The 18,499-nt window shown below is 32.9% G+C and overlaps 2 protein-coding genes and 1 long non-coding RNA gene across 3 annotated transcripts; all 3 read right to left on the bottom strand.

Annotated features, from left to right (window-relative positions):
- Positions 1-2,221: 2,221 nt before the first annotated feature.
- On the bottom strand, positions 2,222-3,713 carry LOC132294712 (S-adenosylmethionine decarboxylase proenzyme-like). The gene has a single exon (XM_059792670.1). It carries the CDS (start codon positions 3,529-3,531, stop codon positions 2,455-2,457), a length of 1,077 nt encoding a protein of 358 aa, XP_059648653.1. The 5' UTR covers positions 3,532-3,713; the 3' UTR covers positions 2,222-2,454.
- A 1,513-nt stretch (positions 3,714-5,226) lies between these two features.
- Positions 5,227-5,835, bottom strand: LOC132294713 (uncharacterized). The gene is made up of 2 exons (XR_009478172.1): positions 5,397-5,835; positions 5,227-5,291 (listed from the first exon to the last, which is right to left on the bottom strand). It is a non-coding gene; the product is annotated as an uncharacterized LOC132294713 (long non-coding RNA).
- An 11,266-nt stretch (positions 5,836-17,101) lies between these two features.
- LOC132296055 (uncharacterized) lies at positions 17,102-18,013 on the bottom strand. The gene is made up of 4 exons (XM_059794302.1): positions 17,806-18,013; positions 17,609-17,694; positions 17,381-17,504; positions 17,102-17,304 (listed from the first exon to the last, which is right to left on the bottom strand). Exons 1-4 carry the CDS (start codon positions 18,011-18,013, stop codon positions 17,102-17,104), a joined length of 621 nt encoding a protein of 206 aa, XP_059650285.1.
- Between the last annotated feature and the right edge of the window lie 486 nt (positions 18,014-18,499).

The following is an 18,499-nucleotide window of genomic DNA, read 5'->3' as shown; positions in this document are numbered from 1 at the left end:
GCACTCATCTGCCACCCCGTCATGCGCATTTGACACAGAGCAGTTAAAGTTTGATTGTTGGTTAGTTCTTTGCTTAGTTGCCTTCCCTAGCAGGTTGGGATGTCCAACTGCTATTTGGTGGCATTTTTTGAATTAACACGGCACACCCTAAAAGTTGGGTTGTCAACTGGGTTGCGTCTTGTCCAAACGTAGGGGTGGCGAATGGGCGGATTGGGTCGGGTTTGAATTGTGTTGAAAATAGACGGGTTAACCCATATTCAATTCGTTTAGAACGGGTTAAAAATGGACAAGATCAACCCGTTATGATCAGGAATCCATTAATTACTTTTTTATTTTTAAATTTTTTTATTTTTTTTTTAATTTTAAATTTTTAAATTTTTTTATTAAATGTTAACATGATTTAACATATATTATATGTTTGATTATTCATCATATGTGTTTTAAGAAAACGTAACTTAATTATTTCAAAAATAAAATAAAACTTAAATGTGGAGGTAATATACATTTATATTAAGAGGTACAAATAAAACACATTACATTAGAGTGCCGCATGAATTTTCGATCTAATATATTTGGGTTATTAGTTTACAATGCAAAGAACTTGCATTCCATGTCCTTTAGTTTATTCATTTATATTTACGAGCTTTAGTTGTTACATCAATTGTTTTAAAAAAATTTCATTTTTTAACGAGGCCTACCCTGTTGCTTCTAAACCAACTCTAGAAGCAATTTTTAAAACAAAACAAATAATTATATAATCACAACAAAATAATGCGCCCTTACATGTTACTGCTATCAAGAATTAGGGAACTTCATTTCAAATATTTCCTTTGAATTTCTAATTTCACAAGCCATTATATTATCTTATTTGTAACTATAAAGCCCCTCGACAATATCCATCAAAAAACAAATAAAGGAACAAGCCAAATCAAATTAACAAACCAACCTCAAAAAAATAAAAAATAAAAAAAATAATAATCCCTCAACTTGTACACAATTGCGGAACCACTGGAAATTAGTCACCTGGAACGGCAAGGATAGTGGCCTTGAGTTTGCTTGGATCCATCCGTACCATTATTAACAAGGCTTACATCAATTGGTATATTCATGCAATAAAAAAATAAATTATTTTATTATTTTTTAAATTTTTTAATTATTTTTTATTTTTAAATTATTTTTTTCGGAAGGTTTTAAAAAAAATTATTTTTTATTTTTTAAAATTATTTATTTTTTTTAGAAGAAGTTTCTAGAGAGAAACTTAAAGAGGGGATTGATAAGAAACAAATTTAGAAAAAGAGGATTGTGAGTGAGAGAATTTTAAAGAGAGAAATGAGTTGAATGCAATATAGAATAGATGTGTGTTTATTATGTGATGGGTAAAATATAGGTTGAATATGATTCAACCCATCTTTGACCCTCAAATTAAATAGTGTTGTGAGTTGGTTTTGGTCTGTTTGCTTTATATACTGCTACGCTGGGATGTTTGGGCAGACATTGGATGGTGAGTTTGCCCAAGTGCCAGATTACTTTGTGTAGATCTTAGTAATATAGGTTGTGCGGTGTGTTTGGCTGAGATTTGGTGTGAGCGAGGTGTGTTTGGCTGAGACTTGCTGTCATTTCAAAGAAAAAAGGTCGGTGAACAGACCACTAACAAACATTAAATTATTTTATTTTAATTTTTTTCTTACAAACTGTCTCATGAAAAAATGACAATTTCATTCAAATTCTTTAATTTCATTCATATTTTTTTAAAACTCTTTCACTTTCTATTTTAAAAGGTCAAATTCTTTAATTTCATTCATATTTTTTTAAAACTCTTTCACTTTCTATTTTAAAAGGTGACGAAACAACCTTCACTTTCTATTTTGAAAGGTGAAGAAATAACCTTCACTTTCGACAACTTACTGAAATAAATAGTGGATAATATTATCAACAGTAAACCCCAACTAATAGAGGTCAGATATTCAAAATAAGTACAACTAAGAGAAATTAGTGGTTAAATAAGATAAACATTTCAACTCAAATAATCAATTCTTTTGCTCATTGTTTTGACGAAAAAATATAAGTACAATATTTTTTTTATTTTTTTTTTATTTTTTTTGGTGTTTGACAAATGTACTCCTTTACCGCTAAACATGATCTTCCAATTTTGGATTTAACCAGAGAAACTAAAACAAAACATAGGAATCTAAAGAAAGCGAAGTGCATAAACGGGCAAAAATTTAGCACAAACATAAATATATTTTATCATAAGGACTCGGATGCACCAAACACCTGAAAGGAATCCACCAATCGACACAACAAATTCAGATATAAAACCAAGCTGACAATATGGGTATTGAACCCAGCTTATTAAGAATAAACAACACCGGCTAAAGAGACAAATCATCTCACTAGACTAGACGACACCAGATAGACAATATTGTAGATAATGCAGAGAAGATAAAATAAACGCTACTCCTTTTCTTCTTCCTCCTCTTCCTCTCTCCAGCAACCTTTCAGAATAGATCTAGGAGATCCACATTCTGAACTCTTGACGAATTTCTGGTAAACAATTGCACCACCAATTCCGAGCTCTTCACTGCTCCTCCCACCAAGGGAATAACCCTTTAAACCCAGGTAGCAAATCTGTTCAAGCACCTTACCAGCAACATCAGCGTGCAAGGACAGGGAAAACTCACTTGGCTGAAAACATGCCAACACCCTCCCAACCAGATAATCTAGGTTAACGACTTTCGGATCATATCCAACCGATTCAAAGCTTGCATAGCTGAAACCATCCTCCGGTGTAACGTGAATGGTAGAAATGGCGGATCCTTCGACAGAGTTCATGGAATAACCGCAAGGATCAAACTCAAAATCACATATCTCAGAATCTGGCAGAATCTTTCTTATACCAGAATTGACGGTCATGACAGCTGCTGACCCTGATTGGCTTTTGTAGAAAACAGAAGCCTTCTGCCTGTCCAAACCAGTCATACACATCTCCATTGTGTAAATGGGATCATCAAGAGAGCAAGGAGATCCAGCTGAAGCAGAGTATACATGCCATTTTTGCGTTTTGTCAGAGCTCCCCATTACATAAGCTTTGCTGCTTGACCCAAGCTTCCCAAAATAACCATCAAGGACAGCAACTTCTTCGGAGAAGTTGCGATGAGGATAGGACTGAGCACCAGGAAAAATGAAGCTCCCACGAGTGTACCTCACACATCGTACTGTGAGGGAAAGGCCGTCAGCCAGATTCAGAATGGCTGGAATGGATAAGAGCAACTTTGTTGTCCCACAAGTTTTGATGATGATCTTGTAAGGGAAAACAAAAAGGCTAGACTCAGAGAGGACATAAGAATCAAGATGCTCATTTGACAGTGAAGAAACTATAGTGCACTCAGCTGGTCCAAGAAACTCATCCAACTGAGCTTTGGCAAGAGAACGTAGACCCTTTCCCTCAGGATCAACAAAGATGCTTGGCTCAAAAAACGAAATTTCAAGCCTCTTTTCATAACCCTCAAATCCTATTGCAGAGAGGGCCATATTGACTAAAAGAAATTAACACTACTACGAAGTAATGAAACAAGAGAAATGAAGCAAGAGTGCGGTCGATTGGGGAAGAAAAGGAGTAGAAAAAAAGTGAAATACTATTTTAAAAAAAAAACAAAGCAGTAAATTAACCACGTCAACCGACGTGGTCAGGGAACCAACGTAGGAATATCAGGATGGTTTGCGAGCGCACTGCACAATGGAAAGAAAAAAATATTAGTGTTGTTGCCAGAGATCCTACATAATCATTCTCAAGCGAAACTAAAAATTAGAAGTATAAGAATTAGTGACAGGAATAAGTAAAATATCAGGCAGATACTTACGTTGGAGTAAGCAGCAGATCTGAACTTCTTGATTCCACCGTTGGGTCGAATGTCTTCAATGCTGTATCCGAGGGGAGCTTCGTAGAACATAGATTTACTACTACTACTACTAGACTTCTTCTTTCCTCCTTTTGACTCCATTAGAACATTCAGTTTTGCCTAAACAGATCAAACAAAGTTGCTGAATGAGAACGACCTTCAGATAATAACAAAATATTGTGATGAAATAACGTAACTGAGATAAGATTATTGTAATCCAAACAGCATAGTAACCATGCAATGCCATTTTTGCAAGACATTACTAACAAATAGTAAAAAGCAATATTAAGCAAAAACTGAGAAGGGGTCACACATTACAAATGGTTTCAAAATGAAATGATACACGAAACAATAAGTGAACTCCTTTCAGTATGATGTTATAAACAACTAATATGCTGTAACAATACCACTTAAAACACCCAAAAAAATGTACTTTAATCAGACAAAGAAGATAAAAAAAGTAAATATTACCAAAAATGATTATAATTACTCTTCAAAGACGGATGGGGGATCGCTTGAAAGTGAATCATAGAGTTCAATACTTCAAAAACATGACACACACACAACCACCACAAAACGAGAGGACCTCCCAGTCAAATTTCTAGAACCAAATCTGACGATTGAAACATTTGTTATACATATACATTTAATTCTTATTGGTTCATCTTCAAGAAATAAAAATAATAAAATCAAAAACACAATAAAAAGGGGCTCAAATCCAATTTATCTTTCTACTTAAAGTTACCCTATAGTTTCTTTTCCTCCTCTACCCCCTCTTGGTCATACATACAAGCTATTAAATCTTTTCTTCTCATCCCGTTCTTTCCTTTTTGAAACTAGATATCACTCAATTTTATATTTCGAGAACATAATTTAACATCAGATGGAGTCATCTTCATACTTCACATAGATCACAAAAGGAAATTTCAAAACCAAACTTCCCTAAAAAACTTTCAAAGACATAATCCAAATCTCCAAGAAGAACCAAAATAAATCAAGTCTATATTTATGTACCGAGCCCACTACGCATTAAGGAAATTACAACTATAATTGATTGATAAAAAAAGAACAAACCAGATATAACATATTAAATAAATATAAATCAAGACCTTGTATCCCTAGAAATCAAGACCTAACTTTAACAGCATAGATCGTCAAAACAAAAACTACAAACAATGGACAAACACCTAATTCAATTTTCATTATAACAACGTAAAAAATATACAAAAGCAACGTAAGAAAACATTAAACGAGAACCGACAATAAGAAAATCTAAATCCAACATGAAATTCTTATTCAACAAGAAACATAGATCAACAACACTTACAAAGATTAAATTCGAGTTTTAAGATACAATCTTCAAATATGAACAAGATCCACCACCAACAGATCCTATAAATTACAAAAATAACAAGGGTCAGAAAACACTAGAGGCAATCAAAATTAAGTCTATACATATACGTATATACAGATTCAGAGATTCAACGTCATACTTACAGATATAACTATGGAGGTAATTACGCGAAAACAATTGAAACCCTAGAAATTTGATTCGAAACAAGATGAGAATTTCCGGCGGCGTTGTTTTCTGGCCTTAAGAATAATATTCTTTTTCTTTTTCTTTTTCTTTTTTCGGTTGGTGATAGAATGAGATAATTTATAGGCGTCTTGAGGGTTGTTGTTGAAGATTTGCCTATAGTTTTTACTAAAATTACGGTCAAAACCAATTGCAGTTTCGTACGAGTTTCTCGTCCGATAGTTAAAGACTAAACTACCCTCATGTCGTGTGGATAGTCGGAAAGGTGTGTAGTGTGACGTGTGGGTTTGTTCGGTACGTAATTCATTTCTTAATCAAAGTTATCTTATCACACGTTTTTCTTCATAAAGTAACATTTTGAATACTTTTGATTCTCTCTCCCATTCCAAGTTTGGATTTTCTTTCGCCCTAAGTTTGGATTTTCTTTCTTCAATAGAATACATTAAAAGCGTTGAATAGAGTAGGTGTTCTACAGTGATTACATGGTCCAATAATAAATACCCATATGTTTGGGAAATTTGTGACTAGCATGACACCCAGTAATTTTAATTCTCTCACCCTAAGTCTGGATTTTCTTTCTCCCTAAGTCTGGATTTTCTTTCTTCAATAGAAAATTACGTTAAAAATATTATTATCTTGTATTTTAAAATGTAGTAGGTATTCTCTAATGACAGCTGATATGATCCAATCATAAATACACACATCATTTATAATTACAAAATCAAAAAAACAATAAATAAAAAAAACAGACTTCTATAGTACAATTATAAATGGGCAATACTTAGGTCTCACTAGTGAGAATCTATAACATAGTTACTATTGATGTGGACCAATAATAAATAGATACATCCTATTTTAATTACCAAATTATAATTCAATCACAATCTCTGATTTGGTAGGTGAATATCTAACATATTTAATTTCACATGTCCATTCATTAACAAATGAATACATCCTATTTTAATTACCATATTATAATCAAATCACAATATCTGATTTGGTAGGTGAATATCTACCATATTTAATTTATTATTAGCCCACGCGGTAAATATGTTGTAAATCCTCACAGGGACCATCATAAATTAGAAAAGACTTGCCTAATTATATAGTCAGCAATTATAAATGCACGATTAAGAAAGTGATAAATAGGAAAATCAGAAAGGGTGACAAAATTTATTCAAAAAAATAAAATAAATTATTATTATTATTATTATTATTATTATTATTATTTATTACCTTCCTTATTTATAATCATAGAGTATTTGTGATTGAATCATATGGGTGAGCAAAGTCACCAATGAGTGAGTAAGTCTTTCTTTTTCTTTTTTTATGGGTTTTGTTTGTCACTAGCTGATGTGGACATGGAACTCTTGGCATTCTTTTTTCTTTGGTTCTCTCAATTCTTAATTTTCATTTTTTTTTAAATTTTTAATTTGTTCTTAAAAATAATTATTCAAACATGTCTAGTATTTTTTGTCAATTGAATTCTTTTCAATTTATAAATTGTAATTGTACATAATTACTATATTTTCTAAAAACATATCATATTATAGCAAAAGGTTGAATGTTTACATAATTTTAAACTAATATGGTAGTAATTATTTAACCAAATATAGACTTATGATCTTATAAAAAATGGATATAACTTCGTGATGATGATAAATTTAAAAGGGTCAGAATTGTATTTAATTTCTAAAAATACTATTTTTAAATTTAGTGATAAACTCCTGCCGACCACCAATTCAATCCTAAGATAATCAAAGATTCCAATTGTGTGACAGAGAGGGAGAGAGAGAAGGGTAGTTTAGGTATTAAGGCTCTTAGCGTTTTATTATGGCTATGATAAAAAGACAGAAAGGAGATTCGCGGGAAAAAGCCGTTGTCAAAATCTGTGTGGGCCATGGGATGCCCGAAAAGATGTGGCCATGCTTGGCTGGTTTCAACTTTCAGACTTGAGCGGCCACCAATGGCCCATTTCGAATCTGATTCGCTTTGTATAGCTGTATTTTCTTGTCTCTTTTTTTATTACTTTTATACCCTTTTTTGAAAGGTCATCACTCACGTTATCTCCTTTATTTTTGTCATCAATTCACATTGGGGTTCGTAACATGTGACAACTCGGAAACCAATCAAACCGCAAATTATGATCACACCAGTACTAGAAGTGACGGAGGGCCAAACAGGAGTCAAGTACGTCTACGTTGGGGTCAATCAATAATTAGTAATTAATTTTACATTCCAATCAAATAATTTGTGACTTTAGACTGGTGGGATTACTTTTGTTGACTAGATAGACTCCACTCCCCACCACTACATCTTGGTTGCGGTTGGATTCAAAGCACCATAATGCTTCCTCTTTGTCATTTCTGTTTGTTCAATAATAAAAAATAAATTCACAAATTACTAAATTCTTTAATGATGTGTTTGTTTGGAGGAAGGAATAAAATAATTCCTCGTATTTAGGTTAGGGGGAAGAAAATATAGGGAGAAATCAAGAAAATCATCCCTCCTACATTTGTATTTTTCTGTCCTTCCAAAATTGGAGGAAGAGGTGAGATAAACAAATTAAAAAAACATATTATTTTTCTACCTTAAAATTTTTTTTATCTAATTATTAGTTTAAGATAAACAAATTAAAAAATAATAATTTGTTTATCTCACCACTTCCTCCCAATTTTGGAAGGACAGAAAAATACAAATGAATCCCTCCTTCTTTCCTCTCTATCTTCTTTCCCCTCTATCTTTCCTTCCTTCTAACTAAAATGAGGAATTATTTTATCCCTTCCTCCAAACAAACATTTTTATCTTTTATGTCCCACCCATATTGACTCATGTATTCCATTATCATTTCTATCTTTTATGTCCTCTCTACTTTATTATTTTTATCTTTCCTTCACCCTTCTTCACCTAACAAAGTATAAAAATAAATGAGTGTGAAAGTATATTTATTGCCAAACTATAAAATACACACATATATATATATAAATAGTTCTCGTCTCAAAAAAGATTTTTGAATATATATGATTACTCAATAGTAAGGTGGCAAATGAGCAGGTTTGGGTTGGGTTGGATTGAAAATGGGTGGGTCAAATATGAGTTAAGACTCATATTCAACCCATTCAGAACAGTTTGAAAATAGACGAGTCAAAAATATGTAGGGTCAACCCATGAACCAATTAATTATTATTATTTTTTTAAAAATTATTTTTTTTCCCATAAGGTTTTAAAATTTTATTTAATAACAAATAAAAATAATAATTTCAAACTCAGCAATATTTATCGATTCGTTTGAGAGAGAGGGAAGTGAAGGAAAGAAAAGAAATATTGATGTTTTAAAAATAAAATTTTTTTAATGATGTTTACAAACATGGAAAACTAAAATGTAATTTGCATATTTGAAAGAAAAAAAAAAAAAAAAAAAAAACCTGGCCGACCCGCCCAAAATATTGATGTTTAAAAAATAAAATTTTCTTAAAAATTTTTATGTTTACAAACATGGAAAAGGAAAATGTAATTTTTATATTACAAAATATTGATGTTTTAAAAAAAAAAATTTCTTAAAAAATTTGATATTTACAAACTTGGAAAACGAAAATGCAATTTGTATATTTGTAAAGAATAAAAATAAAAAATAAAAAAACCAGTGAAACTCGACTGACCCGCCCAAAATATTAATGAGAGACAAATTTAAAAAAAGAGAATTTTAGATAAAGAAATGAATAGAGTGTAATATAGAATAGATGTGTATTGTGTATCTATTATGTGATTAGTGAAATATGAATTGAACCCATCTTGACTTTCAAATTAAGTGGTTAAAAATTAACCAACTCATTTTTGACCCATCATAAATATGATACACCCAAAATTATTAAAAAGTGAGCGAATTGATGGGTTGTGAATCATTTTGTCACCCCTACCCAATAGTTACTATTAAAAATCACTATTTGAACAATCACAAGTTTTATCTCTTTTATATTACAGTTTCCTTAACTAGCCACCAAATAGCCATAAGCATTCCCATACCAAAGCCCTAATTTTTACATAAGTGTTCGAATGATAAATCTTAGCAGGTTTAAGGCCTGTCAGTTTCAATGGAAATTGGCTGATTAGAAAGGAATTATTTGGAGGAATATCTTTTGTTTGCTTTGAAAAAATGGAGAAACATAAAGGGATTTAGAATAGGAATGGCAAAACCTCTGGTACCATCTGGTTTAAAACATTTTGGAGGGTCATTTAAGTGTTTTGATGGGGACGAATTTTATAATCGAAAACGAGCCCAAGTGCTGAGCGAGGAAGGTTCCTCTTCCCGCTCCTGCAAAGGAATTTAGATACTAGTTTACATTAGTATGGTGTCTTATAAACTTTCAAATTTATTAATGTTAATGTGATTTGGTTAATCAAAGGGCAAAGTATAAAAAATTTCCTGACTTTAATTTTTTTTCAATAACTCATTTCCTCTAATTTTTTATCAAATAACCCCCTTGACTTGTAGTCATTTCTAATAAATTCTCCTTATCTAATTTTTTACCAAAGAACCCCCTCAACTATCTAATGATAGAGTGTGAAGGCCCAAGTTTTGTAAACCTGATGCTTCAATGATGACCAAAAGATGACCCGATAATGGATCCGAAATGCGGAAGCGAAAGGTGAAACAACGGTCTCTAGAGATACAATGCGTCTCTAAGACACCAATGTGACCCTCAATGAGGTCACAGAACCCAAAGGAAACAAATGCAGAAGTGTCGCTTCAAAAACGGACAAAAAGAACCTAGGGGCAAAATGGTCATTTTGCAAAAAGTGGATTCAGGTGCTATCGCGCACACCGCTGGAAAGACAATGACAAATTAGTCAAGTTCAAAAAAAATTTACTCAATTTGGAGTCCAGACGGGGGAGAAAGGTCAAAAACAAAAATGATGTCATGGCGGCCCGACGAGGACAACCCACCACTGCTGCAACTGAGAGTAAAAACGGGCATCTAAACGGACTTTTTTGGAAAAACTCAAAGAAGAAACCCCCCTTAAAATCAATTTTCTTACCCCGGTCGCAAACGGAAACAAAAAAAATGTATTGTAAAATGCCCAGAATGCCCCCAAGAAAATCAGGTCAAGTGGGAAAAAAACTAATCCGAGCTACTGCCTAAGTTTTGGAAATAGGGCTTCGGGAGGTTTTTAAATTGCCTAAATTGAAATTGAATCTTAAAATGCACCCACAAGACCTCCGAAAGTTTCGGATCGGTCGTGACGATTTTCAAAAAAAAGTCAATGAATAGTACCAACTACATTTATACTAAAAATTTGCAAAACCTGGCAGCAAGGATTTTTCGAAAAAATATTGATTTTTGAGGGCCAAGATGATGTTTTCTGGAAAAATACAAAGAATAAAACCCCCTCAAAATTGAGTTTTCTAGGTGACTCACGATGAAAAATGAAAAAAACGCACCGTGAAATACCCGAAATGTCCCTGGAACAGAATAGGGTAAAACTCCCTAAAAATGCTACTTAGAGTTTTTGTTTCATCAAGGAAGGTATTGTTTGCCAAAGTGAGCATGCAAGTGTGTGTAATATGATAAAATAGATGTGCTACAATGGCCTATGGCCTCATTACAATACATTTACAACATTTGACATGTCAAACCTCCAAGTTAGAAAAATTACATTTCATAGACAAACTATGAACATGCTAACACTTGCATGTGAACAAGAATGCTTTTAAAGAAGCTCAACTCAGCAAATCACCTAAGCAATTGCAATCTCCAATCTTGTATCCTGTACCTGAAATATGCCCCAGTATTGTGGGGGTGACTAACATAAAGTTACTCGTAGGAAATGAGCATGCATCGACCTAAAGTTTTACAAGTTGCATTATTTAATTATTGTGGTTCATTCCACCTAACGTCTATGTCAAGGTGAGACTCAGGGAGTATCCTAGCTACCTAAGATCATTTCTAGCATCAATCACCTCATTCATGCAATTTTAACAACACAGGGTCATGCTTACATAAAGCAATAACATAGGAACATGTTTACACAAAGCAACATCATAGTGGTTCTCAAGGTTATCAACTTGAAGTCTAAAATGCAACATCAACTAAATATAACAATTTAACATAATTAGAATATCTAATACCACACATTAAGACATAGATTCTCTAGGTTATTAACTAGCAATCTAAAAGTGTGAAATCAACTAAATATATCAATTTAGTATGGATATACTTAACAACATCAAATCGCCAATTACCAAAACCACAAGTCACAATTAAACATTGGTTGTCAACTTGGAATTGAATGCGAAATCAAATAGTGGAAGACTTGGACATCACAGCTAGGATTTCCGCCGAGACAAGGCAAATTTGAAGCTACTAACCCCCAGGTAGCCTACCCAACGCGCGAACTTTATAGGGCTAATTTGGAGCTACTAACCCCAGGCAGCCTACCCAATGCGCGAACTTTCGACTTAGAGGACTCTTGTCCCCGTACTAAAGCCAAACCCTAGCCATCACAGCTTAACAATGTCCCAAGCAACTCCAAAATAAATAAGTTAACAACTTATATACGTATTAAACAGTACACGAAACTACCTTCATGCACAAGAAAGTTGTAACCACACAACACATGCTCTAAATCCACAACAACTATAAGATGACAATGTCGAATCTTCAAAGCGCGATTCGTTACGCGTTATAATAACATCACATGTCGAATCTTCAATGTGCGATTCGCTATACGCTATAACAATATAATCCAATATTGAAAACATAATTTATAAATCTATTACAAGTTTAAAATCATACTTCAAACATACTATCAATGTCAATTTCAGGATTTAATCATTAAAGCAATAGAAACGGAATTTAATCAAATAAACTAATTAAATTCCCTAGCTTTCAAATCTCAATCAAATGGCCCCTAATTAATGCATATTATACAATATAGCATAGTATATACATACATTCACTAAAATCTCAATTAGGCCAATGGCACAACAAGGTAGAATTTAATTATATCATGATAATTAAACTTCTAAATTTCAAAGCAACTTCAAATGGTCCCAATTTAATATATACTAGTACACAAGTTCTAGTCATCATGATTATCAAATAAAAAACTTAATTGGGCCAAGGGAACCATTAAATAGATTTTAATTAATCATTTAATTTAAAATCTCTAGATTTTCATACTTGTCCAAATACTCTCAAATTAAATTATATTACCAAACATGCTAAGACTTAATTTAAAAGCATACTACAAGTTCATTTCATTAAAAGTATGGCCATGAGATTTAATCTTTCACCAAAGATAAATATTAAATAAAAAGTGCAATTCTTATTCAATTAATCACAATTTAATATATGTTAACAAACCTATTAAAACATGATTTTCTAGCATGCCACAATTCCATTTTAAGTTATACATATCCTTGTGAATTAAATTTCATACAAAGAAATAATTAATACTAATTTTTTAGAATTGATACAAGGCATACAATTAAGTTGTATAATCATGCTAAACACTCAATACAACACACACAAAAGCCTAGAACATTCCCTACCTCAATTTGAGATGAAAATCTCAAAAGCCACCAAATGGAAACCACTCCGAATCTGACGAAACTTCTTGGTTTTGTCGGGGACTACACCGTGCACATAACCCCCAAGGAAGCCCCATCAAAATCACAACTTAACTTTAAACCCAAACTCAAAAAATGGTCAGAAATAGGTTCTAATAAAGGTGAAAGAAGCGCGTAGTCAACACGAACACTAAACGCAAAGGCCCTTCTATGTTCTGACGAAGGAATGAAGCTCAAAAGAGGAGAGAGAAGGTGGCAGCCTCCCTTGGGCTGCCATGGAAGCTTCAGGTCGTGCAAGAGAGTGGGGAAGATGAAAAAATAAAAATATCTCACCCCCTTTTTATAGAAATCTCATAAAGTGCCCCGAACGGGCCCCGCCGGGTCCGAAAAAGTGAAATTTGAACAGACGCGCTCAAATGACAAAACTCTGTGAACGAAAAAGATTCAAAATGAGAAAATATGAATAACGGAAGAAACGGAGTCAAAAACCGAGTCCCGAGCAGAAAGTTATGCCCCAAACAAATTTGGCGCTAACTGGGGCCAAAAACCCTGAAACTGGAAAATAATGACTAGAAATAATTTATAAGAGTACACGACTCAACGAAAAGTGAAAATGAATCCCGTACGAGAATCTAGGCTCAAAACAAGGCATTTAGTAATAACTTTCATTAATTGCACAATGGCCCCTCTAAAAAGTGAAAACTGCATTAATGGCCCAGAATGAAAATATCTTCCAAAAATATTTTTTTTAAAACCCCTGAAATAAAATATCTTCAAAAGATATTTACGAAAAACACCCCAAGAAAAGAAAATAATTTCAAAGAACTTTGCATCCATGCCGCTATGGATACCGGGAGCAACCAGAGTATTTTCTTGCAAAAATAAAGATACGTATTTCCTGGAAACCACTCAAGATAGAGATACATGAAATCAAAAACCAACTTCGAACACAAGAAGTATGGTTATGCCAACAAAGTGTCAAACGGGGAAAAGACAAAATAGGGAAAAGGACGAAATAGGGAAAAGGACGAAAAGTGAATAGTGTCGAAAAACGAAAAATGTGGAAACGACTTGGTCCTCAAAGGAAGTTGTCAATCCACAGAAAAGAGTTTCGGAAATCACTCCAGAGCACAAGAGACGACACTAAGCGAAGAGGAACTGAACTCAGAAAGGAAAGACAACGGAAAAAAAATATTCGTGAAAATCCGGGTCATTACATAGAGGTACAACTTGAGTTGGGCAACCCGAACTTAACCCGATCCCAGTCCAATTTTGCAAAGACTTGGGCAATTATTTTTATAATTAGGTTTGGGCTTGGGTTGAAAAATACCAACCCGAATTTAAATAGGGTTGGATTTGAGTTAAAGTGCTAACAATCCGAGCCAACCCGAACCTGAATTCTAATATTATTTTCATATATAATTTTACTTTTAAATACATTATATATAATATTTAACCTATGATAACCTTTTTTCTTTTCAACTTCCTTGGTTAAATCTTAGATTATTGTGTGTTAAAATTTAGGAGAATTAATTTTTTAAGGATCTGTTTGTAATTTATTAAAAATGTTCAAAATATCTTTAAACTTTTTATTGTTTAAGAGTAATTTTATCTAAAACTAATTTAAGATTACAATAAATTTCCAGTTTGAAGATTAGTCATATAATTAACCCAAATATTTTACTCTGAATCTAAGCTCGACTTCCAAGCCTTAATTTAAAAGTAGAAGGATGAGTTAGGTTCAGGTTGAGTAGTTAAGATTGAGGATTGAGTTAGGGTTGGGCTTAGGTTTAGCAATTCATATGGTGGGTTGGGCTCAAGTTATACCTCAAACCTGCCCGACCCACTTGAGTTGCAGCCCTATCTAACGGGGTAAAAGAGTTGATATTTGGACCAAAATGCACTTTTATTTAAATCTTAATTTTTTTGAATTTCAAAAATTCACATCTCACAAACCATACATCCAAATATTACAAATAATATATGTACAGAAAGCTTATAAAACAAGGATTTCAGAAATATAAGATTTGTTTAACAAAACTTTAACTAGAAAGAAATAGACAATTTAAAAATCTACAGCAACAATCTTATTTTATTTATTTTTTATAAAATACTCGGGTTTTTTGCAAAAAAAAATTTAAAATTACCAACAAGCCAGTGGCATAACAGTACCAAACTTCTACTTCCCAAAGGTAGGTCAGGGGTTCGAGCCTTGGTGGAGGCACGTGTGTGTGAGTACCAATTAAGAAAAAATAAGTTTTCAAAATTATTCATTTTCATATGAAGCATAACATATATATAAAAAAAAAATAGCCCCAATAGGGACCGAATATTTATTATTTTTTTATTTTTTAAATGGTGAGTCTATAAAAGAATGAAAATACTTTGACGTAAAATATAATATCTCATAGAATTGAATTCTGTTGGGGCTAAATTTTTTATATATTCAGCTTTATATGTAAATGAATAATTCTGAAAATTTGCTTACAAATATGTTGAGTATTTTATTTTTTTAAAATAAAATAAAATTATTGGAGTAAATTTTTAGATTGCCTATTTCTCTCTGGTTATGAAAGTTTGTTGTATAAATTTTATATTTCTGGAATTCTTATTTCATAAGCTTTCCGTGCATTTATTATTTACAATTTTTTAAATGTACGGTTTGTGAGCTATAAATTTTTAAAATTTAGGAGAATTAAAATTTAAATAAAATGATATTTTTTGTCCAAATATCAACTCATTTACCCTTTCAGATAATTGAGGAAATTAGACAAGGAGAATTTATTGGAAAAATGTTACAGGTTGAAAGGGGTTCTTTAATAAATAAAAAAATAGATAAGAGATTTATTGGAAAAGATTACAAGTCGAGGAAGATTTTCTATACTTTACCCTTAATCTAATATTTATTTAATATATTTTATTCAATATGACTCTTTATAATTTAAATGTGAGCTTAAACGTTAAGTCAGGGGTACTTTAAACGGGTGGAGAGTGATAAGAATGATGGATACATTATGTTAAGTATAACATTATTTTTTCAAAAAATATCTATCGATTTATTGCGAAAAGACTCACAATAAATGTGATTTGCCCATACATACTTGTATTTCTTGTATAGGATTTATATCAATAAAGCTACAATCTCAAACCCATAAATTAAGGAAATCTAAGTACAATTGCAGACCTATAAATTAATTGACAATCCCAAGCCCATAAATCAAGGAACCTATTAAACGAGAGATATCATTCGCATGAATAATTAATGTTAAACTCTACATAATTTTGGCTATCAATGTAATCATTGGTGATTATTCTTATTAGGTTTGCCAAACAGTTTTGGGCAAAAATGCAGCGGGCTAGTTAAAGCCCATTTTTCGCGAGAGATTGGCCCTTTGGCCGCGCAGCGGGCTAGCTTAAATTTGTGGGGCCCACTTTGCCTCGCTGGCCGGCTCGTTATTTTCGCGAGCCGGCCCGCGATGCTTTCTTTCTTTGTCGGAGAAAAGGTTGTATAGGTCTGGCTTGCAAAGAAGCTGACTCCCGAGACGTTATATATATTTTTTTGTTTTTTTCTTTAGCAAAACGGCGCCGTTTTACGGTTGCCTTTTTTGTTTTTTTTTCAAACGGTCCTAAACAGTGGTTGAACAGTGCCTTAATAGATTATTTTGAGCTCTTCTTTTAAAAATAAATAAATAAATAAAATTCATTAAATAAAAAATATATTGTTTAGGCACTGTTTGTCCAAAAATAAATTATTTGGGCCAAAAATAAATTTTAAAACCTTTCTTTTTTTTCCCCTAAAAATTTGTTTTTATTTTTTACTTTTTGCTTTAAATTTTAAATGTGTATCACAAACAATGCATTTGGCCGTTAAGGCACTGTTTGGCTGACACAAATAGTGCCTTAACGACTATAATTTTTTTTTTTTAAAAAAAACAATTAAAATTACAAATTCATTTACTTATTCCCATAGGATTTTGTAATCCTTATTTTCTTATTCCAATTCATTATTTTTAATCTTAAAAAACCATTACATAATAAAAATTCTAATACACAAAATGTCATAACATCTTAAAAGTAAACAAAATACAACATAAATTAAACATATTCATCAGCATAACGGTTCCACAAATTTTTCGTCAAATCATTTCTCAACCGCGTATTTGTCTCTTTGTTACGAATCTGAAGTTGGCGAGAAAATATGTGTGTCACTAAAACCGATGGCCATCGACTTAAAGTAAGAATCGGGATTGCATCCTCCAGTGGCGGAGTCAATCTTCCAACATTTGCGTGACGCTCATCTTCAATGATCATATTGTGAAAGATGATGCACGCTTTCATTATTAGGTGCAAGTCATCTTTCTCCTAGTAACGTACTGGTCCTTGCGTTATTCCCCACTTGATTTGCAATACCCCCAAAAGCCCGTTCCACATCTTTCCTGCATGCCTCTTGTCGCTGAGCAAACAATTTTTCTTTTCCAGTGGTTGGGTGCGGGATGGTCTGCATCAAAGTTGCCCACTTAGGATATATCCTATTCTATAGTGATGTCCATTCACTGCATAATAAACCGGAAGTAATTGGTCATTAACGATACAATTGAATACCGGGGAATGATCTAACACATTTATATCATTGTGGGAACCCGGCATTCCAAATAATGCATGCCAGATCCACAAATCTTGTAAGGCAACTGCTTCCAATATGAGAGTATTCTTACCAAAGTGTCCCCTATGTGTGCCGTGCCACTCCACTGGGCAATTCTTCCACTCCTAGTGCATACAGTCGATAAAACTAAGCATACCCGGAAATCCTCTCTGCTCCCATTTTTCAAGCAGTCGTGCTATGTCGGCTTCGTTGGGTGGGCACATATACTCCTCTGTATACATAGCAGCAATAGCATCACAAAATGCCTTCAAGCATTTAATGGCAGTGCTCTTGCCGATTTTAATATACTCATCATAGTGATCGGCTGCACAACCATATGCGAGTATACGAACAATAGTTGTCATATTCTGTATAGAAGACAACCCCAGACGACCAGTCGCGTCCTTTTTTGGACAAAGTAGTCATCATAAGCTTTGACATCATTAAGGATACGAAGAAAAAGTTATTATCGCATCCTGAATCACATGTGAAAGTACTCTGATGTATATGTGCAATTCTCGTCGAAGTAGTCTTTCGTTAGCTGATGGTGGCTTCTCTCTCGGTCACGATTAATGTACCGCTTCTTATTACGGACTTGAAATACTTGCTCAACTATCTCTGGCCTCACTGTATTCATAATCTCATAGAAATTCGTCTTGATTCTGTTGAATCAATGCGGTAATAGAGTCATCTTTCGAAGAGGATGATGAGGAAGATGAAGAATTAGAGTCTGCCAAAGGAATAGCTTATGATGACGAAGCCATTGGAATTTACAAATTGAAAAAGATGGATAATGATATTTTATTACAATGAAAAGAGATGAATGTAGTGATGATTTTCAGATGAGTAAA

This window comes from Cornus florida, unplaced genomic scaffold (assembly GCF_030987335.1).
Source record: "Cornus florida cultivar Cherokee Brave unplaced genomic scaffold, ASM3098733v1 CherokeeBrave_3.0.0_Hap2_Chr02, whole genome shotgun sequence".
Classification (NCBI taxonomy): Eukaryota; Viridiplantae; Streptophyta; class Magnoliopsida; order Cornales; family Cornaceae; genus Cornus; species Cornus florida.
Note: the sequence above shows the minus strand (reverse complement) of the source record. Positions and strands in the feature narration are given on the sequence as shown.